This window comes from Salvelinus sp. IW2-2015, linkage group LG4q.1:29 (assembly GCF_002910315.2).
Source record: "Salvelinus sp. IW2-2015 linkage group LG4q.1:29, ASM291031v2, whole genome shotgun sequence".
Taxonomy (NCBI): Eukaryota; Metazoa; Chordata; class Actinopteri; order Salmoniformes; family Salmonidae; genus Salvelinus; species Salvelinus sp. IW2-2015.
In genome coordinates, this window is record NC_036842.1 from 33608455 (window position 1) to 33635227 (window position 26773).

General features: G+C 42.0%; 5 protein-coding genes, 4 non-coding genes and 2 pseudogenes across 12 annotated transcripts; 9 read left to right on the plus strand and 2 right to left on the minus strand.

The window, feature by feature from the left end:
• Positions 1-51: 51 nt before the first annotated feature.
• lg4q.1:29h9orf78 (linkage group 4q.1:29 C9orf78 homolog) lies at positions 52-6323 on the plus strand. Of its 2 annotated transcripts, none has more exons than XM_070442849.1 (9): positions 52-152; positions 2342-2401; positions 2862-2913; positions 3036-3106; positions 3203-3283; positions 4703-4900; positions 5123-5259; positions 5653-5763; positions 5970-6323. In XM_070442849.1, exons 1-9 carry the CDS (start codon positions 85-87, stop codon positions 6065-6067), a joined length of 876 nt encoding a protein of 291 aa, XP_070298950.1. In that variant the 5' UTR covers positions 52-84; the 3' UTR covers positions 6068-6323. The 2 variants fall into 2 exon arrangements, with proteins under 2 accessions (XP_070298950.1, XP_023840239.2); XM_023984471.2 differs by lacking the exon at positions 52-152 and adding an exon at positions 1533-2179.
• Positions 6324-6408: 85 nt separating this feature from the next.
• med22 (mediator complex subunit 22) lies at positions 6409-17734 on the minus strand. 3 transcript variants are annotated; one of them, XM_023984472.2, is made up of 5 exons: positions 17631-17715; positions 15588-15735; positions 15260-15340; positions 14751-14959; positions 6409-7447 (listed from the first exon to the last, which is right to left on the minus strand). In XM_023984472.2, exons 2-5 carry the CDS (start codon positions 15708-15710, stop codon positions 7246-7248), a joined length of 615 nt encoding a protein of 204 aa, XP_023840240.1. In that variant the 5' UTR covers positions 15711-15735; positions 17631-17715; the 3' UTR covers positions 6409-7245. The 3 variants fall into 3 exon arrangements, with proteins under 3 accessions (XP_023840240.1, XP_023840241.1, XP_023840242.1); XM_023984473.3 differs by lacking the exon at positions 15588-15735; XM_023984474.2 differs by lacking the exon at positions 6409-7447 and having other exon boundaries at positions 14455-14959; positions 17631-17734.
• Positions 17735-17789: 55 nt separating this feature from the next.
• Positions 17790-20945, plus strand: rpl7a (ribosomal protein L7a). The gene is given in 9 exon segments (XM_023984475.2): positions 17790-17798; positions 18578-18698; positions 18914-19063; positions 19363-19503; positions 19711-19790; positions 20043-20173; positions 20409-20478; positions 20806-20821; positions 20824-20945. Coding segments are annotated over 9 exon segments (765 nt in total). The 3' UTR covers positions 20871-20945.
• On the plus strand, positions 18432-18507 carry LOC112081077 (small nucleolar RNA SNORD36). Its single transcript, XR_002896304.1, has one exon. It is a non-coding gene; the product is annotated as a small nucleolar RNA SNORD36 (small nucleolar RNA).
• LOC112081071 (small nucleolar RNA SNORD24) lies at positions 18761-18829 on the plus strand. The gene has a single exon (XR_002896300.1). It is a non-coding gene; the product is annotated as a small nucleolar RNA SNORD24 (small nucleolar RNA).
• Positions 19169-19237, plus strand: LOC112081072 (small nucleolar RNA SNORD24). The gene has a single exon (XR_002896301.1). It is a non-coding gene; the product is annotated as a small nucleolar RNA SNORD24 (small nucleolar RNA).
• LOC112081076 (small nucleolar RNA SNORD36) lies at positions 19563-19634 on the plus strand. The gene has a single exon (XR_002896303.1). It is a non-coding gene; the product is annotated as a small nucleolar RNA SNORD36 (small nucleolar RNA).
• On the plus strand, positions 19868-19944 carry LOC112081075 (small nucleolar RNA SNORD36; annotated as a pseudogene).
• Positions 20267-20334, plus strand: LOC111962895 (small nucleolar RNA SNORD36; annotated as a pseudogene).
• A 1012-nt stretch (positions 20946-21957) lies between the features above and the next one.
• On the minus strand, positions 21958-24209 carry surf1 (SURF1 cytochrome c oxidase assembly factor). Its single transcript, XM_023984470.3, has 9 exons — positions 24048-24209; positions 23814-23880; positions 23565-23692; positions 23393-23475; positions 23074-23265; positions 22881-22953; positions 22634-22796; positions 22339-22420; positions 21958-22215 (listed from the first exon to the last, which is right to left on the minus strand). Exons 1-9 carry the CDS (start codon positions 24108-24110, stop codon positions 22152-22154), a joined length of 915 nt encoding a protein of 304 aa, XP_023840238.1. The 5' UTR covers positions 24111-24209; the 3' UTR covers positions 21958-22151.
• Positions 24210-24243: 34 nt separating this feature from the next.
• On the plus strand, positions 24244-26678 carry surf6 (surfeit 6). Its single transcript, XM_023984469.2, has 4 exons — positions 24244-24596; positions 24797-25027; positions 25198-25280; positions 25431-26678. Exons 1-4 carry the CDS (start codon positions 24506-24508, stop codon positions 26130-26132), a joined length of 1107 nt encoding a protein of 368 aa, XP_023840237.1. The 5' UTR covers positions 24244-24505; the 3' UTR covers positions 26133-26678.
• Positions 26679-26773: the final 95 nt, after the last annotated feature.

Below are 26773 nucleotides of genomic sequence, written 5' to 3' on the forward strand. Positions count from 1 at the left end.
CCCAACTCACACATTGGTTTAACGTCAGTGTTGTTATGCTCCACGTCAGCAAGAACGAGCAGCTTGTTGCTTTATTTCATCGGGATGTTGTTTCGATTCTTTATGACACAATTTACTGGAATACATTTGTCAATAATATCTGTTGGAAACACGTATCGTTATTACCACACAAATACCTGCTTTTTAACAAGGTCAAATAGGTCTCTTTCAGAATGTATTACCCTGCGAATCATTACCTGAAGAAACTCAAAGACATTACTGTCCTTTTTGTGTTGAGCGTCCAGAAACAGCTTTGCATTGATTTTGGCACTGTCTACACGTAAAGAGATTATGGCAAGACATTTGTAGTTGTATAATATTCTTGAAGACTTGTTTACATTTTAGTCTTATCCAGAACAATTTACAGTAGCGAGTGCAAACATTTTTGTACTGGTCCCCCGTAGGAATCAAACCCAGCGCCATGCACTACCAACTGAGCTAAGGATACACCGTAGAATGATCAAATGTGATGCCAATTTCCGTAACTATTTTTTACCTTAAATGTAATTGTGCTAATGGCAAAATGTAAATTCACTAATAGAAAAACACTCTTCCTTGTTTTCTATAAAGAGTTGGACCAATACTTTAAGAACAAATTCTTATTTAGAATGACGGCCTACACCGGCCAAACTTGGACGACGCTGTGCCAACTGTGCGCCGCCCTATGGGACTCCCAATCACGGCAAGTTGTGATAGACCCTGGATCCGAACCAGGGTGTCTGTAGTGAAGTTTCAAGCACTGAGATGCAGTGCCTTAGACCACTGCGCCACTCGGGAGACAAAGGTTTTCAAATTGTACAAACATATACGGAAGTGGAATTATACATTCAAAATGCATATTAAGCAAAGTGCATAACCAAGCACACAGGTTTAACCCTCCTGCTGTGTTCCGAATTCGGTCGAATTGGACCGATTTACAAGTTCTCTCTCTGAAAAATGTAGTTCATTTAATCTGATTGTCATAAGTTTCCATGACTTTGTCCACACAGGACATCTGAACATACAAAATACATTTTGATGATTTTCATTACATTTTGGGTGTATTATTTAACTTTTGTACACCTGTGGTGTTCCCGGTCAAAAATGACCTGTCATTAGAAATGAATGGGTGAGACTACAATTAGTGTATAAAATTGAGTTCTGGCTCATGCCCATTCATCAGATGGACACACTTCCTCTCCAAGACCCCCACATGCATGTGTGTTTGAGCACACACACACACACCTCACTCCCCTTCTTGGCTTCCATGGCAACCCCCATGGGAACCTTTCCCCAATAGAATCCATCCCCCACGGGAACCACACCTGTTGGCGTTCTCACTAACAATCGCAACATTGTTTCAATAATATATAGAACTTTTCTCGCAGCTCTTGTACAGTATATAAAGCTTTTTTGAGGCCTTGCTCACAATTCATTCTGTGGCAGCACAATGACCAAACGATATACTGTATGTGAAGCTCTTGATCATATCTTTGACACTGGTGAGGAGGAGAGTCCTTGTTAAACTTTGACTCAAAGTAGTCTGTGATAAATAGCACAATATGTTTCATCTGAGTATTTGTTATAGTCAAAATAATCCATACATTATGCTTTTTCTTTACTCAAAAACGAGTTGTATGAGCTCAGGTCAATGAGGCCTACAGGCCATAAATAGCAAATAGAAGTTCAAAACGTGTAATGGTCACGATAACTTAAGTTGATAAAAAAGATCTAACGCAACATTAGGTGATAATATATGTATTATAAAATATTTATAATCAGCTATAATGGGGCGGTCATTTTGGACCGGGAACACATAAGTAATTAACATGAAACGAACACAACAGGAGGGTTAAGAAATAAATATATATATTCATATATGTAAAAAAAAAATTTTAATGTTTTTTCAATCGTCACAATACACGTCAAGTATAACGTCACGTCCGGTTTTGGGGGAAGTGGCGCATTGGTCCGTCAGCGAAATCTGTCCCCTGTGTTATTATTGTTGGCAAAAGAGCAGCTGCGTACACTGTAAAGTCGTGCACACAACGTTTGCTACCACCCTTTCGAAAACTACAATAATGCCGTCGGGGAAAAACTTTAGAAGGAGAAGAGAAAGCTCTTCGGATGAAGAGGAAGACGAGATAACAGCTGAAGTTAGGTAACGTTTGAGACGTTTTCAATATAACTTACCTTAGTTCGCAAGCCAGCCACGACGTGTATGATGGCTAGCTTCTAGCTGGCTAATGACTATTCGATTGCCGGATAGCAATTCTTCCTGTTCTTGATATTGACATTAGTCAAATCTTTTTTTTCTACTCAGATCGAAACTGGACGAAGCTAAAGAACTTCAGAGTTTACGGAAAAGACAGACTGGAGTTAGGTAGGTACAGTTTACAATTAAACAGCACGTTTCTGTTGTGTACCTTAGCTAATTGCACTTAGCCAGAAGTGTATATCACAGCTAGCTATCCAATAATATTTGATTATCAACATTTCTTTTTTTAAAGACTGAATTGGGTTTTCAGCCTAATTACAGGCTCATAACTTGGTTTGCTGCTATAAAGCAGAGGGATGCGGCTGGATAAATTGAATCATTATCTCAATCCATGAGATAGACATAGCTTTAATCATAGTTTGTTTACAAAGACTCAAATGAGCAAGCTTATTGTGTTAAGATGGAGTAAGACAGTTACTTGCGCCTACTGAGGCATGTACAATTTAGCATATATTCTAAAAAGAAGTAAACCGGCATATTATAAAATTAATTTAATAGTTGAGAAATTGTACCTTAACGAAACTGAAAAGTTATGATTAACTTTCTGTTATGTTGTACTATTCAGCGTGTCTGCATTGTTGGAGGGGGAGAAACTTCGCTTGGACGAAGGGGGTGATGTATGTTTTTTTCCCTTGTTTACATAGTGTTATTGTTCAGTTGTTGATACATTGAATGTGTTTGTGTTTCTGCATCTTATCTTATACTAACTACATTCTTCTCAACTTTCATTGCTCAACAGAATGACCCTTTTAAATTGAAGACCGGGGGTGTTGTTGACATGAAAAAAGTTAAAGACCGGGCCAGAGACATGTAAGCTTTTATTGCTACCAGTTTGAGGCTTTTAAAGTGTGTAAGACCATTTTTTTGTCAGTATTTATGATGTGTATGTCTCTTCTCCACCTTCAGGACCGATGACGACACAGGGGACCTTAATCTGGGCACCTCTTTCTCTGCCGAGACCAACAGACGAGATGAGGATGCCGACATGTATGCTATCAACAAACCAAACAATTTATTACATTTTATTAGGATCCCCATGAGCTGACGCCATACGAAAAATACATTAAACAAAAATAAACTCAGCAAAAAAAGAAATGTCCTCTCACTGTCAACTGCGTTTATTTTCAGCAAACTTGTGTAAATATTTGTATGAACATAAGATTCAACAACTGAGACACAAACTGAACAAGTACCACAGACATGGGACTAACATAAATGGAATAATGTGTCTCTGAACAAAGGGGGGTCAAAATCAAAAGTAACAGTCAGTATCTGGTGTGGCCACCAGCTGCATTACGTACTGCAAAGCATCTCCTCATGGACTGTACCAGATTTGCCAGTTCTTGCTGTGAGATGTTACCCCACTCTTCTACCAAGGCACCTGCAAGTTCCCAGACATTTCTGTGGGAAATGGCCCTAGCCCTCACCCTCCGATTCAACAGGTCCCAGATGTGCTCAATGGGATTGAGATCCGGGCTCTTCGCTGGCCATAGCAGAACACTGACATTCCTGTCTTGCAGGAAATCACGCACAGAACGAGCAGTATGGCTGGTGGCATTGTCATGCTGGAGGGTCATGTCAGGATGAGCTTGCAGGAAGGGTACCACATGAGGAAGGAGGATGTCTTCCCTGTAACGCACAGCGTTGAGATTGCAGGCCTCGGTGTAACGCTCATTCCTTCCACGATAAATTTGAATCCAACCATCACCCCTGGTGAGACAAAACCGCGACTCGTCAGTGAAAAGCACTTTTTGCCAGTCCTGTCTGGTCCAGCGACGGTGGGTTTGTGCCCATAGGCGACATTGTTGCCAGTGATGTCTGGTGAGGACCTGTCTTACAACAGGCCTACAAGCCCTCAGTCCAGCCTTTCTCAGCCTACTGTGGTCAGTCTGAGCACTGATAGAGGGATTGTGCATTCCTGGTGTAACTCGGGCAGCAATTTATTGCCCTGGCCACATCTGCAGTCCTCATGCCTCCTTGCAGCACGCCTAAGGCACGTTCATGCAGATGAGCAGGAACCCGTGGCATCTTTCTTTTGGTGTTTTTCAGAGTCTGTAGAAAGACCTCTTTAGTGTCCTAAGTTTTCAGAACTGTGACCTTGGTTGCCTACCGTCTGTAAGCTGCTAGTGTCTTAACGACCGTTCCACAGGTGCATGTTCTTTAATTGTTTATGGTTCATTGAACATGCACGGGAAACAGTGTTTAAACCCTTTACAATGAAGAGCTGTGGATTTTTACTAATTATCTTTGGAAGACAGGGTTCTGAAAAGGGGACATTTCTTTTTTTTGCTGAGTTCTTATTATCTTAGAGCACAACTATTGTCTGAGATCTCACTGATGTCTCAGTTCACAATTTTGAAGTTCTATATTTTGCTGTATATTTTTAAATGTTCTCCCCCCGGCTAGGATGAAATACATTGAGACAGAGCTGAAGAAGAAGAAGGGCTTGGTGGAAGCGGAGGAGCAGAAGGTAAAAGTGAAGAATGCTGAGGACCTCCTGTACGAGCTGCCGGAGAACATCCGAGTCAACTCGGCCAAGAAGACTGAAGAGATGTTGTCCAATCAGATGCTGAGTGGGATCCCCGAGGTTGACCTTGGCATTGAGTGAGTGGCCAGGGTCTCAATGTTTCTGCAGCTGAAAACTCCTAGGGGAAACACTCTTGGTGTTTTTTGCTCTTGTTAAATCTGTATTAATGTCTGTAGCAACTATAGCAATGTCTTGTAATCTTACCACAACAAATCCAGTGACTGAAAACCTTGCACAACAGCTGTGTTTGTTTAGAACATCTTGAAGCTTAGATAAAGAGCATTATTTCTGTTTTTTAGTGCTAAGATAAAGAACATCATCTTCACGGAGGAGGCCAAGGCCAAGCTGCTACAGGATCAAAGGAACAAGAAGAAGGACAACGGCACCTCCTTTGTCCCCACCAATATCGCTGTCAACTACGTCCAGCACAACCGCTGTGAGTTATGTTCATGTCATCTATGACTCTTTCCTGCTTCACACTACAGGGCAGACCCAATCCGTACTTTGCTGGCTTTGTTATTTTATCTCTCACATGGTTTCTGTAAAGAACAGTGGTGGATGCGTAACCAGGCCAGTACAGCTAGGCTTGACTCAGTAGCATGGACCAGCCCAGTACAGCTAGGCTTGACTCAGTAGCATGGACCAGCCCAGTACAGCTAGGCTTGACTCAGTAGCATGAACCAGCCCAGTACAGCTAGGCTTGACTCAGTAGCATGGACCAGCCCAGTACAGCTAGGCTTGACTCAGTAGCATGACATCAAATCACGTCCACCTGCTAAACACATGCTGATCTGTCAGCCTTTAACTGTGTGAATGTATTTTGTTCCAGTCTACCGTGAAGACGTGAACGCCCCACAGAGACACCACAACAGACACAAACCAAAGGAGCCAGAGGCCAGGCCTCTCCGTGTGGGTGACACAGAGAAACCAGGACCAGAGGGTAAGAGAAGAATCCACACAACTGCATCAACCACTGCATCACATTTAGACCAAAGGACATATACAAACACATTGCTAGAGAGAAGCCACCGCTAATACTGATAGCATAACACAGTATCTCTGAGATGAAAACATTTGTAATTTTTTTTGCTGAAATATTGGAGAATACACCTATTTAGAGATGATCTGCTCTCATGTCTCTTCCAGCTGTGGAACCAGCCAACCATCGCAAGAGGCCTAACAACGAGAAGGCCACGGACGACTACCACTACGAGAAGTTCAAGAAGATGAACCGTAGATACTGAGGATAGATTTGCCCTTTGACTGGAATTTGGATAATCTCCACTGAACATGATTTTTAGTCTAGGGCTAGGATGAGTTTTTCCTTTAGAAAAAAAAATATATGCCCATTTGTATAAATAGCCTCTTCTGCTTTGTTGTTTTGTCTGGGACTCGATTGATGTAGTGTATTCTATCAATAGCATGTGAAATGTAAAATCAGAATTATTTGATGTCATTCCATCCTTGGTTTCTACAATAAATGTATCATGTTCTCTTTGACATTTGACAGAACAAAACCAGTAGTAATAGCCGACTATTTTTGGATTGTTCCAGAAATCTTTTTTTTTAAAGATTAGAGACAGGCTTGAGTTTATAATGGTGTTTTATTCACTTGTCTAATTCTTCATGCAATTAAAAGCTTACTAACTGAAATTGCAATATTACAAAAACAATGCTACAAAAGTAATCCAAGAACATAACATCCATACACTTGCATGACATGCAGTCTTATGGTCATACATTTAGACAAGTTTTAACCTAAATAAAGAAATTGGCATCAGTAATGCACCATGTTTCTGCCACTGGGGTAACTGAAATGTCTTTAGAACTAAATCTCAACAAGTGTATGTAATGGGGATATTAGACAGACAGGGCAAAAACAAATCTTGGTTAGATTTTCGGGAGACGCAGTTTTAAAATTGTTTGGGCCAGCTAATAGTCTTCACGCTTGTTGCATTAAGCATTATTTCTAATCTTGTTCAAACGCATAAAAAAAAAACTTATACTCTATCCATTTGGTCAGATACCTTGCTACAGAGCTTACAGCATTTATAAACTATCAGAGAAGCAACCTTAGATGGATTACCATTATTGATTGAATAAAGTATGTGTGATATTTGTGCAGTTGGAGTGTAACGTTAGCTTATCAACAGTGTTCATCATACTATCAATGCTTCATACTGTTCCCTTGTAATCTTAAAGTATACAGAGGAATACCCTTTAGAAACATTAAAGGTCTTCGGTTCAGTTTTGCTTGCCCCCCATTTCCACCAGACACACTGACAGTGGAAGACTTGTCATACTGTACATGGATAGACTATGATACATTAACACTAATCTACGTACCACTGTGAGAATCTGAGTGACACGGTGTTGGAGGGAGAGGTCCATTCTACATCCATATGTGGTCTGCTCCAGTGCTTTAGGGCTTGTCTGCCGCGGCGGTGGTCCCGTGTCCGTTGAGGTGATGTTTGGGGGTGGTCTCCTGGGAGGCAGGTCCGTCTGTGTCCTCCTCGACCCCCTGGGCTGACCCGGAGGTGGCGCCCCCGTCCGGGGACGCCCAACTGTCCCAACGCCAGTAGGCCTCACACAGGGGCAGGTCGGTACTGTCCCACTGACCGTAGCTTTACCAGAACAAAAACCATAGAGGGGTATAGAATCAGCAAAGCACAGAGAAGAGAGGTGTGTGTCTGACACATCTGGTAGAGTACAGACACACACCTGCAATAAAGAGACAGACACAGGAATGATGCACACAAAACGCAGGAAACAGCAGTATGAAGTACAAGCTTAAGCTCTAAAAGGATCCCAGAGCAATGTTGGCTAGGTCTAGTGTTTGGTGCTGTGATCATTTCCCTAAATAAATGTGTCTCTAGTCTTTCATTCCTCTTCGTCTTCGCTATTAACAGCTGCAATGCAGTCTCAAAGATGGTAAACTGGACACATTCATTGCTTGTTTTGTTTCCATTTCCAAATGCAACACAATCAATGAAACATGACCTGGAGCAATGAGTAGGTGGTAAATCTGTCGATGTGCCCTTGAGCAAGGCATGTAACACTAATTGCGTCTGCTAAATGCCTCAAATGTAAACGTAGAGTTGGGTCATCTGTAACTGACTGTTAGATACACTAGTTGTTGGTATTAGGGTTGTTGCGATACAAGTAATGTGATACTCTGAGGTATCGTGGGAAGGAATCAAAACATGAGGCGTACTGAATTTCCTGAGGAAAACAGTCCTAATGTCAGAAACCAGCAGCCTGATGTTGTCATCCAGAATCCCATGTTTCTTTTCCAAGCTATAGCACACTATATGTCACATACAGTGGGTTTTTAAAGGACTAAGGAGTTTAGTCTGCTTTGTGTTTTCCTTTTTGCCAAGGAAAATCAGGTATCGTAGTATCACGATACTTGAGTCGTGACAACCCTAGTTTATATCACCTAGCTGTGTAATCTTACTCCCAGAAGTGCATTAGATCCTGATGCAGGGCAAAGAACAGGAAATGTACAGGCAGAGAAAAAGAGGGGATACAACACCTTGCATGCCGAAAAGCAACATCTAGAGACAGCTAGATTTCTCACAGTTAAATAAATTAGACAGAGAATTACATTGTTTTGTCTCTAGTTTATTTTTCAGTGTTTATAAAGATAAAAGACCTGGTCTATGCCAATGATCTATATATATATATATAAACACACTGTATGACCAATAGAGGGCGCTGTGTTGAAGCCACCGTGCCTCCATCTTGACACGCCCCCACCAGTGTAAAAAATTGAATAGAAATGCATTTATTAATGTCTACATTCGTTTTTGCCACATTTATTATATTACAGATACCTTAATGCATACTTTTACATTATATTGTGAGCTATTAAGTCCTTACAAAGTATAATTTTGGGAGATTACTAATGTTACTGTCGCCACTACAACAACAAAACACTTAAATACATGCAATTTTGTCCTTGAAACATTTAATTGAAATACTGTAGAATTCCATTCATTCCTATGGAGGACTGCTCCTACTGGGCAATGCAAATATGGCCGACCGGTGGCTTCAAAGCCTCTCAATGGTCAATAGATTGCATCAGCAATCCAGGGTTTATATACATCATTGGTCTATGCAGGTGACTGACACAGACTAAATACATATTGCCATAGTTGATATGTGTGCAACAGTGCATGCTTTGTGAACACAGTTTGCACGGTTACTGGCTTGGTCAACTGTCTGGGAACAGAATCATTCAGATACAACACCGGATTCCGTTCAATGCAAAGTTTCTGGAACCCTCATAGAGATTAGATTTGTCTAGCACTTTCCAGTCTAAAACCATTCAATAGAAAATAAATAACACAAATGCCTGGTGTGTTGGTTAATGGACCTATACATCCACAATTTATAATTAGGGTTATAAAGACATAATACTTTTGCTTGTAGAAATGATCTTCCAGTGATTTTGTGATTGTAACAGTTTTTCTTCTTCAGTAGATTCCAAGTATTTTGCAATGAAAGCATTTTTAACGTGTTTTCTTACATTTCCCTTCCTGAGCCGTTTGCTCTGACGTAACACAAATCTTTCAATTACATGATTGAATAGTTAACTAAAGGATCTTATCCACATTTCAGCACACAACTACACCCACTCACCAGTCCACAAATACTGACTGTAAAGCTTTAGAATGTGTTACCTAGATACCTACCTATAAGTCGGAAGTTTACATAAACCTTATCCAAATACATTTAAACTCAGTTTTTCACAATTCCTGACATTTAACCCTAGTAAAAATTCCCTGTCTTAGGTCAGTTAGGATTAGAGGTCGACCGATTATGATTTTTCAATGCCGATACCGATACCGATTATTGGATGACCAAAAAAGCCGATACCGATTAATCGGCCTATTTATTTATTTGTATTTATTTGTAATAATGACAATTACAACAATACTGAATGAACACTTTTATTTTAACTTAATATAATACATCAATGAAATCAATTTAGACTCAAATAAATAATGAAACATGTTCAATTTGGTTTAAATAATGCAAAAACAAAGTGTTGGAGAAGAAAGTAAAAGTGCAATATGTGCCATGTAAAAAAGCTAACATTTAAGTTCCTTGCTCAGAACATGAGAACATATGAAAGCTGGTGGTTCCTTTTAACATGAGTCTTCAATATTCCCAGGTAAGAACTTTTAGGTTGTAGTTATTATGGGAATTATAGGACTATTTCTCTCTATACCATTTGTATTTCATATACCTTTGACTATTGGATGTTCTTATAGGCACTATAGTATTGCCAGTGTAACAGTATAGCTTCCGTCCCTCTCCTCGCCCCAGGAACACATCGACAACAGTCACCCTCAAAGCATCGTTACCCATCGCTCCACAAAAGCCGCGGCCCTTGCAGAGCAAGGGGAACAACTATTTCAAGGTCTCAGAGCGAGTGACGTCACCGTTTGAAACGCTATTAGCGCGCACCCCACTAACTAGCCATTTCACATCGGTTACACCAGCCTAATCTCGGGAGTTGATAGGCTTGAAGTCATAAACAGCTCAATGCTTGAAGCACAGCGAAGAGCTGATGGCAAACGCACTAAAGTGCTGTTTGAATGAATGCTTACGAGCCTGCTGCTGCCTACCACTGCTCAGTCAGACTGCTCTATCAAATATCAAATCACAGACTAAATTATAACATAATAACACACAGAAATACGAGCCTTAGGTCATTAATATGGTCAAATCCGGAAACTATCATTTCGAAAACAAAACGTTTATTCTTTCAGTGAAATACGGAACCGTTACGTATTTTATCTAACGGGTAGCATCCATAAGTCTAAATATTCCTGTTACATTGCACAACCTTCAATGTTATATCATAATTACGTAAAATTCTGGCAAATTAGTTCGCAACGAGCCAGGCGGCCCAAACTGTTGCATATACCCTGACTCAATTTCCCTAGTTTAATATTGCCTGCTAACCTGGATTTCTTTTAACGAAATATGCAGGTTTAAAAATATATACTTCTGTGTATTGATTTTAAGAAAGGCATTGATGTTTATGGTTAGGTACATTCGTGTAACGATTGTGCTTTTTTCGCAAATGCGCTTTTGTTAATTCCCCGTTTGGCGAAGTTGGCTGTCTTTGTTAGGAAGAAAGTCTTCACACAGTTCGCAACGAGCCAGGCGGCCCAAACTGCTGCATATACCCTGACTCTGTTGCACAGAACGCAAGAGAAGTGACACAATTTCCCGAGTTAAAAGAAATTCATGTTAGCAGGCAATATTAACTAAATATGCAGGTTTAAAAATATATATTTGTGTATTGATTTTAAGAAAGGCGTTGATGTTTAAAGTTAGGTACACATTGGTGCAACGACAGTGCTTTTTTCACAAATGCCCTCGTTAAATCAGTAGGCTAAGATTCAATGATAAATTAACGGGCACCGCATTGATTATACTCAACGCAGGACAAGCTAGATAAACTAGTAATATCATCAACCATGTGTAGTGATTATGTTAAGATTGTTTTTTATAAGATACGTTTAATGCTAGCTAGCACCTAACCGTGGCTCCTTGCTGCACTCGCATAACAGGTAGTCAGCCTGCCACGCAGTCTCCTCGTGGAACGCAATGTAATCGGCCATGATCGGTGTCCAAAAATGCCGATTACCGATTGTTATGAAAACAGCCTTAATTAAAATCGGCCATTACGATTAATCGGTCGACCTCTAGTTAGGATCACCACTTTATTTTAAGAATGTGAAATGTCAGAATAATAGTAGAGAGAATGATTTATTTCAGCTTTTATTTATTGCATCACATTCCCAGTGGGTCAGAAGTTTACATACATTCAATTAGTATTTGGTAGCATTGCCTTTAAATTGCTTAACTTGGGTGAATGTTATAGGTAGCGTTCCACAAGCTTCCCACAATAAGTTGGGTGAATTTTGGCCCATTCCTCCTGATAGAGCTAGTGTAACTGAGTCCGGTTTGTAGGCCTCCTTGCTTTTTCAGTTCTACCCACAAATGTTCTATAGGATTGAGGTCAGGGCCTTGTGATGGCCACTCCAATACCTTGACTTTGTTTTCCTTAAGCCATTTTCCCACAACTTTGGAAGTATGCTTGGGATCAATGTCCATTTGGAAGACCCATTTGCAACCAAGCTTTAACTTCCTGACTGATGTCTTGAGATGTTGCTTCAATATATCCAAATAATTGTCTTTCCTCATGATGCCATCTATTTTGTGAAGTGCACCAGTTCCTCCTGCAGCAAAGCACCCCCACAACATGATGCTGCCACCCTCGTGCTTCACGGTTGGGATGGTGTTCTTCGGCTTGCAAGCATCCTCCTTTTTTCTCCAAATATAACGATGGTCATTATGGCCAAACAGTTCTATTTTTGTTTCATCAGACCAGAGGACATTTCTCCAAAAAGTATGATCTTTGTCTCCATGTGCAGTTGCAAACCGTAGTCTGGCTTTTTTATGGCGGTTTTGGAGCAGTGGCTTCTTCCTTGCTGAGCGGCCTTTCAGGTTATGTCGATATAGGACTCGTTTTACTGTGGATATAGATACTTTTGTACCTGTTTCCTCTAGCATCTTCACAAGGTCCTTTGCTGTTGTTATGGGATTGATTTGCACATTTCGCACCAAAGTACGTTCATCTCCAGGAGACAGAACGCGTCTCCTTCCTGAGCGGTATGACGGCTGCGTGGTCCCATGGTGTTTATACTTGTGTACTAGTGTTTGTACAGATGAACGTGGTACCTTCAGGCGTTTGGAAATTGCTCCCAAGGATGAACCAGACTTGTGGAGGTCTACCATTTTTTTCTGAGGTCTTGGCTGATTTCTTTGGATTTTCCCATGATGTCAAGCAAAGAGGCACTGAGTTTGAAGGTAGGCCTTGAAACACATCCACAGGTACACCTCCAATTGAATCAAATTATGTCAATTAGCCTATCAGAAGCTTCTAAAGCCATGACCATTTTCTGGATTTTCCAAGCTGTTTAAAGGCACAGTCAACTTAGTGTATGTAAACTTCTGACCCACTGGAATTGTGATACAGTGAATTATAAGTGAAATAATCTGTCTGTAAACAATTGTTGGAAAAATTACTTGTGTCATGCACAAAGTAGATGTCCTAACCGACTTGCCAAAACTATAGTTTGTCAACAAGAAATTTGTGGTTGAAGTGGTTGAAAAACAAGTTTTAATGACTCCAACCTAAGTATATGTAAACTTCTGACTTCAACTGTATGTTCTCTCAGTCATCAGCCTATTACAAACAACTGAGGAAGAATATAGCAACTAGATACACTACATGACCAACAGTACGTGGACACCTGCTCGTTGAACATCTTATTCCAAAATCATGGGCATTAATATGGAGTTGGTCCCCCCTTTGCTGCTATAACAGCTTCCACTCTTCTGGGAGGCTTTCCACTAGATGTTGGAACATTGCTGTGGGGACTTGCTTCCATTCAGCCACAAGAGCATTACTGAAGTCGGGCACTGATGTTGGGCGATTAGGCCTGGCTCGCAGTCAGCGTTCCAATTCATCCCAAAGGGGTTCGATTGGGTTGAGGTCAGGGCTTTGTGCAGGCCAGTCAAGTTCTTCCACACCGATCTCAAGAAACCATTTCTGTATGGACCTCGCTTTGTGCACGGGTGCTTTGAGATGCTGAAACAGGAAAGGGCCTTCCCCCAAACTGTTGCCACAAAGTTGGAAGCACAGAATTGTCTAGAATGTCATTATATGCTGTAGCATTAAGATTTCCCTCCACTGGAACTAAGGGGCCTAGCCCAAACCATGAAAAACAGCCCCAGACCATTATTCCTCCTCAACCAAACTTTACAGTTGGCACTATGCATTCGGGCATGTAGCGTTCTCCTGTCATCCACCAAACCCAGATTAATTCATCGGACTGCCAAATGGTGAAGCATGAATCATCACTCCAGAGAATGCATTTCCAATGCTCCAGACTCCAATGGCGGCAAACTTTACAGCACTCTTGCCGACGCTTGGCATTGCGCATGGTGATCTTAGGCTTGCGTGCGGCTGCTCGGCCATGGAAACCTATTTCATGAAGCTCCCGACGAAGAGTTATTGTGCTGACGTTGCTTCCAGAGGCAGTTTGGAACTCGGTAGTGAGTGTTGCAAATGAGGACAGACGCGCTACGCACTTCATCATTCTGCAGTCCTGTTCTGTGAGCATGTGTGGCTACCACTTCGCGGCTGAGCCGTTGTTGATCCTAGACGTTTCCACTTCACAATAACAGCACTTACAGTTGACTGGAGCAGCTCTAACAGGGCAGAAATTTAACGAACTAACATGTTGGAAAGTTGGAATCCTATGGCGGTGCCACGTTGAAAGTCATTGAGCTCGAGTAAGGACATTCTACTGCCAATGTTTGTCTATGGAGATTGCATGGCTGTGTGCTCGATGTTATAAACCTGTCAGCAACAGGTGAGGCTGAAATAGCAGAAACCACACATTTGAAGGGGTGTCCACATACTTTTGTATATATAGTGTACACTAGAACCACACTTATGATTGGGTATAACATTTACCATGTTGAGACCTACAATCTATCATACATGAGGTAATAAAAAAAAACTTCCAGAGGCATTACAAACAAGGCACATCATTTAATTTTCAACCAAATGAGATTAGATTTCTCATGGTGAATGTATTGCAAAATAACTTTGCCCATAGATCAACCATCTATTTTGCTGTTAAAACCAGCATTTGGATATTCTATTGAAGTTGACGCAATATACAGAGACACTAAAAGACTAATGGCGATGACTGAGGTGGTGGGGTAAGATAAACCCTTCATAAGGCACGACGGTGAGGGGGAATAGGGGCTATAAGTCATGATAGAGTGGACCAACCGAACCTCGACTGTGCAGTATGAGCCTACTTGTACCTGGAGGAGTAATATTCTTCCTCTAGCTCGTACAGGTCGATGGCGATCTCGTCACGGAGCGAGGTGAGCTTCTTGTCGCACTCCTCCTGCAGCGAGCGCAGCTGCTGGTTCTGCAGGCTGATGGCCTCGTTGACCGACGGGAAGTCGTTGAGGATCAGGAACTGTTTCAGGTCCGACACTAGCTTCATCAGGGACTCGCCCGCACGCACCTTCAGACACAACAACAAACCACTGGGATTATCACTGGTGCTTTTGCCTTGTAACATGCACTCAATACAGGGTAATGTACATTATGCAACAAATGGGGAAGAAACAGACTGAAACAGGGTGGGACTACCTGAAATTGTTCAATATGTTACAACATGTTTTCAAATGTTTTCCATTGCAGGCCCAAATGAACATGACCCAGGGTTGAATTCCAACTCAACCATTAACTTCCCTAAGCAAGGGGTTTAAAGTTGAAGGAAAGCTCTCCTAGTCTTGAGGGAGTCTGGCTGGCATGTACTTACAATGTTGGCTGCTCTGACGTGCATCTCATAGTGGTCCTGCTCAGCCTGTGTAGCCCGAGAGACCTGTGTCTCGTCCTCTACCTGGAGCAAAACAACACAACACATTTTGGTTGAACAGTAGAGATAGAATGACTTTATGGGTTAAACCGTCATTCTTTCAGTTAAAAAAAACGTTAGGAAAAAACTCCTTTGTCTGTTTCTCTCTCTCTCTTGCTCACACAGACAAACACACACTGTCTCACACACTCAAATGTGATCACGCACGCACGCACGCACGCACACACGCACACACACACACACACACACACTACTGTAACGGTACAGCTACCTTTGCGGTTTTTATGATTTCTGTGAGGTTATCTAGAATGGACCTGATATCATCCTTCAGTCTTTTGTTGTAGTTCTGAAGAAGACTCTCCTTGCTTTGAGGGAGCGCTCTTTGATTGGCCATCGTATTCAGGAATGTAAACAAACCCCTAAAAGCAAATAAAGGAGATACATAACATTCAAAATACGCCCACGTTATACTGTAGTTAGCCAGCAAAATAAAACGACATGGCATTGCTAACGCGCATCATCAAATGCAATGTCTTGACTTCTTCGTCTTCTTTGGGACTGGGTTGGCGGATTGTGAGGATAGTAACAACCTACCTACGTTAAATTACGGCAATACAAAATTGGGGGAAATTAAAATGACCCTGCCAACTATTAGCCCCCACAAAAAAACACTACCTAATTCCACTATTTAACCCTATCTAACCCTTCTCCAGGCCAATGGTCTGGGAGGACAGAACACTACCACTCAATATCCCCTGCAACTCTTCTGCAGTAAAACCTCACAATCAAATCAAATTGTATTGGTCACATATACATATTTAGCAGAAGTTATTGCGTGTGTGTGTGTGTGTGTGTGTGCGCGTGTATGCGCACGTGAGCGATCACATTTGAGTGTGTAGCGAAAGGCCTGTATTCCTAGATCCAACAGTCGCAAGTACTTCTCTGCAGCTGTTTTCTGTGACTTACGTTACATTTCTGCAGTACAGTTGACAACCATGGCTATGAATACTAAAAAACCCACCTTACTGAAGCACATATTATTCCCATACCGCTTTATTGGTCTCTGCCTACTCACAGGAATCCTCTCAGAATCCCTCACCCTGTACCCATCTTCCTCTACCACTCTCTTCACTGCTTCAGCATACAACACTTTCTGTACTGCTCTAACCCTGGCAACCTCAACATGCCTTTCTCTCACAGGACACCTCCAATCTCCAGCGCCATAAGCCAATGTTTTGACTTTTTCCACTTGACAGTGGTGTGGCATTCGTGGATGCCAGGAGAAGCCAGGCTTCCCCCCCAAAAAGAAAAAAAATACAATTATTTGTCTTTTGTCTATCTGTGTTTCATAATTTTCCTTCAATTCGCAAGAGGCTGAATGTACTGTATCTCACCGGAGAAAGCAAAACAGTGCCCCTGTCTGACCAGTAGCATTCAATGCAAGGGAAGCCAGCGAGCATTTGGTTAATAAAAAAAAAAAGACAAAATAATAGCCAATCAGCATTGGCCTAAACTGAGTGCGCTCAACTGTGAATAGTCCTGGTGCAGCAAAATAAATTGTCAAGGGAAGCCAGTTTGTATTTCACGTCACTGCTATCAATTCGCGTCTACTAGTTATGTTTTTGTCTTCCAGTGGCTAGCTAGCTAAAATAGTCCCTTTCCTATATTAAGCATGGACGGAGATAGGGATTTGATTCTGATCCAACCATTAAGTCATACATGGTTGTGCCCCTGGCCTGAGAGGATAGAAGGCTAATGTTTAACTAGCTAACGTTTCACATGAAAGTAAGTCAGGCAAGCGAGCTAGCATTTTAGCCTAAGACAACCAAAAATAAATGCCTGTACTGTATGACAGCGTGATAGACAGTTTCGTCAACATGAAAGAGCGACGGATGACATAAGCTTTCTCTACAAGTAGGGTGAGTCAACATGTTTTTCTACTTGCACGAATGCGTTTGTAACATGCAATATGCTTTGTGGACTTAACCGGGCAGAGGTTGCGCTCCGGTTTTGTGATAAAGGTGTGGTTGAATTTATTCTGCCACTGTGTGTCTTCTTATTGTCTCGGCCTTTAGGCCTGTATGTCACGGGTGCAAGGCATATTAACTAACACTATTTTTTAGAGCAAATATCACAACGCTTAGGTTGTAATAAGTTTTTTTGTCTGCCTTCGCCAGTGATTTTACCCACGCACCCACTGCTACTTGCAGAAATGAAGAGAAATCGATTAACTCAAACACAACTGGTCAATACTGAGGTCTTCTATTTGTGCATGGTATATACAGTTCTATATCAATTATAAAACATCACGTACCTCCTAAATACTTTTCAACAATGTATATTTATGAAAATAGAAAGGTGCACATCCCGTTCAAAATCACCACTGCCGTCGATTGTTTATGACGTCACATACATTTATCGCGGTACTTAAATTACCCACAATCCATGGAACTTCCTTTCTGTCTGATCCAACATGGTGAGTGTACGGGGATTTTATTTCGGGGGAAAATCTAGATGTTTTCATCCCTCGTCATCTTCTTTCTAAAGCTATAATATCTGCTAAAAGTTATATAATATGGTATACATAGCACAAGCACCAATTTTATCTTTGTATGGTGTGGTAATATTTAGCTGTTTTATCGGATAACTCATGAATTGGCAGTGATTTTGCCGGTGAAGTTATCCACACGGGACCTCCTAGTACAGCATTTTAATGTATTCGGAGTCCGACTGTGCGGCTGAACTAGTATATGTACGTGTAAATCGCTTCACGCTTGTGGCGGGTAGTGTACATGGTAAAAGACTAGATGGACAACCAAGTAGTAGGCCTAACCTCGCTTCAGCACGTTTTACTAACTACGGTGCCCTCTGCCTGCGCCGTCAATTCGCATAGACAAGGGGATACTGGCCTTGTGTAACGTTACATAAAATTACCAAATGCCTGTTTGGATCGTTAACGAGTGATGTAAGTTAGTTGGTTACCTTAGCTGGCTAGGTATCCATAACTAACCTTACCTCGCAGTAAAGTTTGTGTTGGTTAACCAACTTACATGTCACGATGTGTAGCTTCCATTTAACTTTTCGTTATAACCACGGAACAGTATATTTCTGGCTTTTGCAGTGATGCTTTGAATTTCTTCAACCGAATCTTCTATGTGGATTAAAAACAAAACGTTTTAACCCTGAGCTAAAGCCACACTATTGTTTAAATGTCTTTGAACAAACTCTTATGTATGCTGACCAGTCTACTTTTTCTAACAGCCTAAAGGCAAGAAGTCTAAGGGGAAGAAGGTGGCACCAGCTCCTTCTGTGGCCAAAAAGCATGAGGCCAAGAAAGTGGTCAACCCCCTGTTCGAGAAGAGGCCGAAGAACTATGGCATTGGTGAGTAAAGTGAACCTTTTGGGATTTGTATTTGATTTCAAGTAACTGTTCTGTCTTGCCTGTGCAGATGATGTAAAGAATATTTGCTATCTTAACAACAATGCAGACAACCCACCAAGATCGCTGATGCACTTGTTCCATGACTATAGTGGCTTTTGACTTTTCTGATTACGCAGTACTGATTGGATGCACTAATCCCCCATGTTTGTTCATAGGTCAGGACATCCAGCCAAAGCGTGATTTGACACGCTTTGTGAAATGGCCCCGCTACATCCGCCTGCAGAGGCAGCGCTCCATCCTGTACAAGCGTCTGAAGGTACCCCCAGCGATCAACCAGTTCACCCAGGCACTAGACCGCCAGACTGGTAATTCTTAGTGCATGCATTTATCAATTCTGCTGTTGATTCGTGTATTGTTTGTGTGGGGAAATTTTCTGGGTCTTGAATATGAATTATTTTTGCGGGGTATTTTGCAGATGATGTGAATAATATTTGCTATCTGAACAGCAATGTTGACATCCCACCAAGATCACTGATGCACCTTAATTAGAAGACCCTAAAGTTATCCTTGTGGATCTCTAACTTTAGACATTTTGAGTTGCAGGTCATGTTTTCTGCTATGTCCCAGAGCCAGTTAATGTACTTGTTTTCTATTTCCCTCACAGCCACACAGCTGTTCAAGCTTGCCCACAAGTACAGGCCGGAGACCAAGCAGGAGAAGAAGCAGAGGCTGCTGGCCCGCGCTGAACAGAAGGCCGCTGGAAAGGGAGATACCCCAACAAGGAGGCCACCTGTTCTCCGTGCAGGTGAGGCAGACGTTGAAGTCTTTTTTTGAAGAAAATAAATTATACATACTTTGGCGTTGATGCAATGATGTTTGAATTTCTTCACCTGAAACAATCATGTAGTTTTATTGAGCTTTTTAACCCTGAGCATAAGCCATGAATTGTTTGACTGTTTCAACAACTCAAGGTTGAATGTGGGTTTGATATCAATGTTGAATTCTCCCTTAGGTGTGAACACTGTCACCACTCTGGTGGAAAGCAAGAAGGCCCAGCTGGTGGTCATTGCCCACGATGTGGACCCTATTGAGGTAAGACAACTCAACTTTGTAGGCTTGTTTCTTGCTGTATGGGTTAGCTTTCGCAGGCTGTTATTACTTGTGGTCATTTGCAATGATGCTTGAATTTCTTCACCTGAATCCTCTATGTGGATCAAAACATACGAGCTTTTTAATTCTGAGCTAAGACCGCTGCCCTGTATTGTAGTTGAGAAGAGAAGGCACAGCCAGAAATGTGTTGTCCAGAGATATTGATACTTGTCATTTTTCTTGTCTCCTCTGTAGCTGGTGGTCTTCCTGCCTGCTCTGTGTCGCAAGATGGGCGTCCCTTACTGCATTGTCAAGGGCAAGGCCAGGCTGGGAAGACTGGTGCACAGAAAGACCTGTACCTCAGTCGCCTTCACACAGACAAACCCGTGAGTAACAAGTGGCAAAGCCAAACATTGATGCACTGAGGCCTGCCTTTAGTAAGTTGAGCTTGTGCTCATTTTAAATCTATGAAATCCTTTTGGCGATGATGAATGATTTTCTTCAACTGAACAACCGTGTGGCTTTAAGCTTTTTAACCCTGAGCCAAAGGTTTACGTGCAGTTCACCTGGATGTCAATTGTACTTTGTCGATGCACTGATGACATGTTCCTACTTTTTCAGTGAAGACAAAGGTTCCCTTGCCAAGCTGGTGGAAGCCATCAAGACCAACTACAATGACCGATATGAGGAGGTGAGTGGCTAGTCTAGTCTGATCAGCTACTGTTTTGTCAATATTGACTAGTAGTCAAGCCACAATGTTTCTGGGTCCTGAAGATGGATGGATTATCTTGTGGGTTCATTTTTGGCTTTTGCAGATGGGAATGAATATTTGCTGACACCCACCAAGAATACTGATGCAATTTGCTTAAAATACCCTTTACACCTACGTTTACCATGTATTTAACTTGAGGGGGATCTGTCTTAAAGCACATGAGTCACCACTTTGTCTCCCTGAACTGACTTAATTAAACCTGCCCACCCACTGAATTAACTCGTGACAATGTGCTTCCTCTTCTAGATCCGTCGTCACTGGGGGGGTGGTATCATGGGTCCAAAGTCCACGGCCCGTATTGCCAAGCTTGAGAAGGCTAAGGCCAAGGAACTGGCCACCAAGCTCGGATAAACTGTTTGATATCAAAATAAATGTCTGTCAAGAAATATGCTCTTGTTTTTTGTCCAATGAGAACCCTTATGTTATGCATGTTAACCTTCAATGGATATTGTGCTGATCACACCAGAGTTTCAAATATCAATGCCACTCAAAGGTAGTGGCACATTTTGTATGTGTATTGAATCTATAAAATAAAAAAAATCATACACCATTGGTGCCAATCATGTTTGACACATTGGTATGATTTGATGCCGGGAGAATTTCCTGGACAACAAGTGAAGCTGACTACTGGTGTGCATTACACTTGCTGACCTAAGGCCACTGTTGGCAGTGCAGCAGGTGGCATTACCCAGCAGAAACCGTGTGGTGTGCTTTACCTGAAAATGCACAGCTCAGGCCTGAACTTATTTAAACCGCCCAATCATAACATGACAACTACATTTGGCTATTTTATTACGATGCTTCATATGCACAACAATCCCACTTGCTATTTCATTGATTTGAGTTAGAGGTGATCAGTCAAATTCATTAGGCCAATTGTGGATTTCGCATGACTAGGAATGCAGATGTGCATCGCAGATTTTTTAAATGGACCTCGCTCTCATGGTATTTGTGCACACAAATTGCCATCTATAAAAAATGTAGTCTGTTGTCCACAGCTTATGCATGCCCATACCATAGCCCCACCGCCATTGTGGAGCACTGTTCATGTTGTCTGTAAACCGCTTGCCTACAGGTGGGCTGCAGTTGAGACAGGTTGGACATACTCCCAAATTCTCTAAAACGATGATGGCTTATGGTAGCGAAATTAAATGTATCTGGCAACAGCTCAGCTCTGGTGGACTTTCCTGCAGTCCGCATGCCATTTACACACCCTGAACTTGAGACATCTAGGGCATTGTGTGACTACATTAGTGGCCTTTATTGTCCCCAGCACAAGGTGCACCTGTGTAATGATTATGCTGTTTAATCGGCTTCTTGATATGCCACCTGTCATGTGGTTGGATTATCTTGGCAAAGGAGAAATGCTCATTAACCGGTTTGTAAAGAAATAATGTGTATTTGGAGAATGTATGGGATCTTTTATTTCAGCTCATTGAAACCAACAACTTTACATGTTGCATTTGTTTAAGTGTACATTTTTCAAATAAAACCAAGACATTAAGTACCTACAGCAGCTTCTATACTGCTGTGATATATTCATGACAAAAACATTGTATTAATTTACACTACTCAAGCCATTGTGGGGTGTTTTACACAATCCTTTTGATGAACTTGGCATACCACATGTAAGAGGTTGCTGCACAGAGGCCATACCTACAGAGAGGAAGAGAAGCACTCATTGGATATGCATACAGCTCAAGTGATTCTAGTTCTACTTTTAGTTATGCAAGCCATAGAGGCTCAGTGAAGAAAAAAACAAGGACAGTGATAACTTACCACGTCATAATGTACTGCATATGTTCATTCCTGAGGGTGACTCGGGTCTGTCCTCCTATAGGTCCACCCGGAATTGTGCTGGCTAAGAATATTAACAAACCTTAGCTTTCCATTCATTCTCAATGAAACACACTACCAACTCACTTCAGATTTAAAAAAATGGATTTACTGTTATTCCAAACCTCAGCTACAGGGAATGTTAATCACCATTCAGTCTTTCACATACCTTATTTTCTCATACCATGCAATTAAATCAAAGTGTATTGTCTAAATAGGGTAATACTGAGAGCTGTACCCAGGTCAGCATCGATGAAGATCTGCTCGGCCCCTGTGACTCTAGCCATCGTCTCCAGGTCACGGTAGTGCCAGCGGTTGTGCTCCACGTTGTTTTGTGGCACAAAGGGTTTGCGGATCTCTGTCAGCCTCACCACACCTACCAGGTCAACCTCGTCATCCACCTACAGAGCAGCGCCATGACAAAATCATCATCCATGACAACTGAGTCTTGAATTAGACAATGAATATGGGGAGGGGGGATTTACCTGTCCCTTCATCCTGGTTTCTGGTTTGATCTTCTTCCTAGGAACATATCCTCTGTTTACAAGGATTGTGATCCTGTGAAATATATACAAGAATGTCAACAGTAAGGAGACAATAATGTCCTAACATTTTGGAGCTCTCACATACACACACATACTGGTAGCAGCAATTGCGATGTGTGTGTGTGTCTCTTACCCTAGGTCACTGCAGTAGAACGGAGTAACGACATTGGCTCCAGTATCTCCACTGGATGACAGCTGGCCTGCCTCCCTTGCCTCTTTCTCTGGGTCGACAGGCGAGCGTGGTAAGATGTACATCTCCTGGGAGTGGTCATAGTGCCCACGCACCTTTACTCTCCTGTACTCCAGATTGTTCAACTCCAGAGGACTAGGAAGCAAAGACATACATAACAAGAACATTACAAACACTTCCAGTCTGAACTAAAAAAATGAAGACAACGTAATTATGTGTAATTATCTGTCTGATAACTTGTGTGTGTGCATGTGTTCCTCACTCAATAGGAAGAGGAATGGGTTCCACGGAGGTAAGACTTCTCAGTTCTGCAATCAACTTAATTTTCCATTCCCGACGTTTCACCTGAGTAGAAGAGTTGCTTAGGTCAGTATAATTTGTCATATCCATTCCAGAGGTACTGCCATTTGAACTACTGTTTAATGGAGCCATACCTGCCATGTCCCAAGACCAAATGTGGTGACAGGAATCAGAAGCAGGAGCCATTTGAGGAAGGAGTCCTCTCCCTTCGCTGCCCTGGCAGCTGTGGAGCTTGACAGTCGACCTAAGTTGATACACTTGCCTGGAGTGTTTGGAAAGGTGTCAGAGCTATAACCGTTACGAAATAACGTTATGAAATGGTAAGCGTCGGTCATTGAATCACATGGCTAGTTTGCTAGCTATGAATATGTCTGAAACATTACCTTCTGATTGTTTGAAGAGAGGCAGTCGTGGCAATAATAGAGTCCTCTTGAAATAAATTGCATGTGACTGAAAAGAGAAATGCATTCACCTACATCATTACATCAGCAGTCTAACTGTAAGTTAGGTCACTGGAATTTATGCAACAGCAAGCTAGCTAACGCTAGTTAACGTTAGCTCTTAAGATATTAATACTTGAAATACAGTAGCCATGTACTGTAGCTATATCAACTTACGTTATTTTTGATCATCTTCAAGGTCTTAGCAGAGCACGCGAACATAAATGTTAAACTGCCCATAGTTACTGAAAATATGGTGAACACACAGAGATAGTCAATTTGACAAGGCAACTGGCAAAATAACTTACATATACTGTGTGCAGGAGGGATTGTGTTGGGTGTAACTACATCCGGTCCAACCTGACTTCAATGTGACGCCCATTTCAGTCTGTACACGTGCATTTGTAGCTAGCTAGTACTTTTTATGCTTTCTGTCTTTGGTTGTCATTTTAACAGCAAATGTTGCAATTTTATTTTGATCATCATAAGTAAAGTTATTTATTCACCATTGGGTATCAGAAAGATGACCTGCAACGTCTCGCTCGTACTTTCTGTTTGAAGAGGGACTTTACATTAGCTAGTGGCTATTTATTGTTAGCGGATTCGTGGTTGTCGATTTTCTTTTTGTTCGAGAAATGGCAAGTCTTGCTTCAAAGGACTCATACCTTCAGAAATTGGCGAGTAAAGTATGTGCTCAACAGCAAGAACCAAGGAATAGGCCATTTGGTAAATGTTTTCAGGTTCTATCTATTAGCTAGCTGCATGTTTTAATTTGTATGATAACTGTTTTTGAATACATTTTAGATGGTTGCTGATGTTAATCAATGAACGTCTAGCATCACTGACTTAGCAATAAACACCCCTCCAATGTATAGGCATTTTCATCTGTACTTGTACAACCTAACATGTTGTCTCCATGAATGAAGTCCCTTTTCAAGGTGGACGTGTGGCTGGCCCTCCAAAGAAGAGAAACAAAACCAATCACAAGCAGATAAGTGTAAACAGCAACATAGCGAAACACCAGAAGTTACCTTTGAAGCCTAACAAGAAGCTTGTCATCACCCCAGCACAGAGAGCACCTGGTGTAGCAGAACAGAAGGTCTCAAAAGCTACAGTTCCAAATGGGGTGGTGGTTGAGACTAAACAGAAGCCCAAAGGTAAAGTTATATATTGATGTCCTGTCCTCAAATGATGCTCAACTTCCTAACATCTTCTGGTGATACTTGCCTTTCCTCTTTGTTTTTTGTCTAGGTGCAATATAAATGGTGTAATAGCCATGTCAGAGACATTATTGTACTCTTCACTGACTTTTGTTCTCACCCTGAAGGTGAAAAGCCGGGTACTAAATTCTCCACGGTAGATATTCTACGGCAGAGACTTCATGAGAAGATTGAGGAGTCTCGTGGGCAGGTATGTGTTAGGTTGTCTAAGCGGTTGTTCAGTGTCTACATGCGGTAAAATGTCTCATAAACGATCCACAGTTGACTGTCATGACTTGGCAATGCACATGTCTGTTGATATAGCCTACAACTAACCTTACATCCCCTTTTCTTCCTGTAGGGAACCCCTAAGGACCCATCCTCTGAGGAGGTGCAGAAGAAGCGAGAGAAGAGAAAGCAGGAGAGGGAGCGCAAGAAGAGGAAGCGTAAAGAGTTCCTCATTAAGAAGCTCGCTGAGAAAGCTGGCTTAGAGTATGAGCCTGAGATCAAAAGGGAAGAGGCCCCTCCTCCTCCCACCGCACCAGCTGCGGGCAAGCGGGACGAGACGGCCATCGTCTTCAACAAGGTGGAGCTGGGCGATGGTGGGTTCTTGGACAAAGAGCAGAAGAAGAAGGAGAAGAAGAACCGGATAAAAGGCGGCCTGACACCGCTGGTGGGCAAGAACTACAAGCAGTTGCTGGGGCGTGTGGAGGCTCGCAAGGCTAAGCTGGAGGAGCTGCGGGAGAAGGATGAGGGCAAGGCCAAGGTGCAGGAGGAGAAGATGAAGTGGACCAATGTGCTGTACAAGGCAGAGGGTCTGAAGATCAAGGATGACGAGGACCTGCTGAGGGCCTCGCTCAAGAGGAAAGAGAAGATGCGCTCGCAGCGGAAGAAGAAGTGGACGGACCGCAGCGAGACGGTGGTGGAGAAGATGCAAAGGCGACAGGACAAGAGACGCAGGAACATCCAGAAGAACAACAAGGGCAAAGTGGAGAAGAAAAAGGACCGGGCCAGGAAGAGGGGCCGCGTGCTGCCGGAAGACCTGAAGAAGGCTCAGGTGTAGGTGGATGGGGAGGAGGGTCAAGCTGAGGGTTATGGAAAATGGACTGATTAATTGATGAACATGTCTTTTTGATTGAGCTCTACTGCTTTTTTGTGGCATGGTGCTTTGTCCAGTGTCCCACATAATATTCATAATGCTTTGGACTTATGTTAAAAGCCACTGGACAGGGCAAAGACCCAATACAGGCTTCCTCGAGGTTTGAATAACCAGAGCTCTCTGTCAAATCAATGCTTGCTTTTTTACTTTTTATTCAGTTGGTCGCAATGGTCGACACATGCCATGGATGTACTGTATTGAAAGTGTAAACTTCAGTTTAAAATACCCAACTTCAGGTGATTTCTCTATATTGAATGTCAATGTTTTGCTAAACGTAATTGAACTTAAGAAATATGCCCATATTATCTTCCCTGTATTCATTTGTTTGAAAGCGCCATACAAATAGCATTGGGAACACATTATTGCCATATGTGGTGCACACTGACTCTTATAGACTGATTGATTCATAGGCCTATTAATGGGTGTTTATATAAACAAATGAAACACTAAGGTAGCGACTGATGGTTAATTATTTATTAAATAATTTCATTGGCGGGTGCATTATTCATTCGCCAGTGTAGAACCGGTGAAATAAACCAACCTAA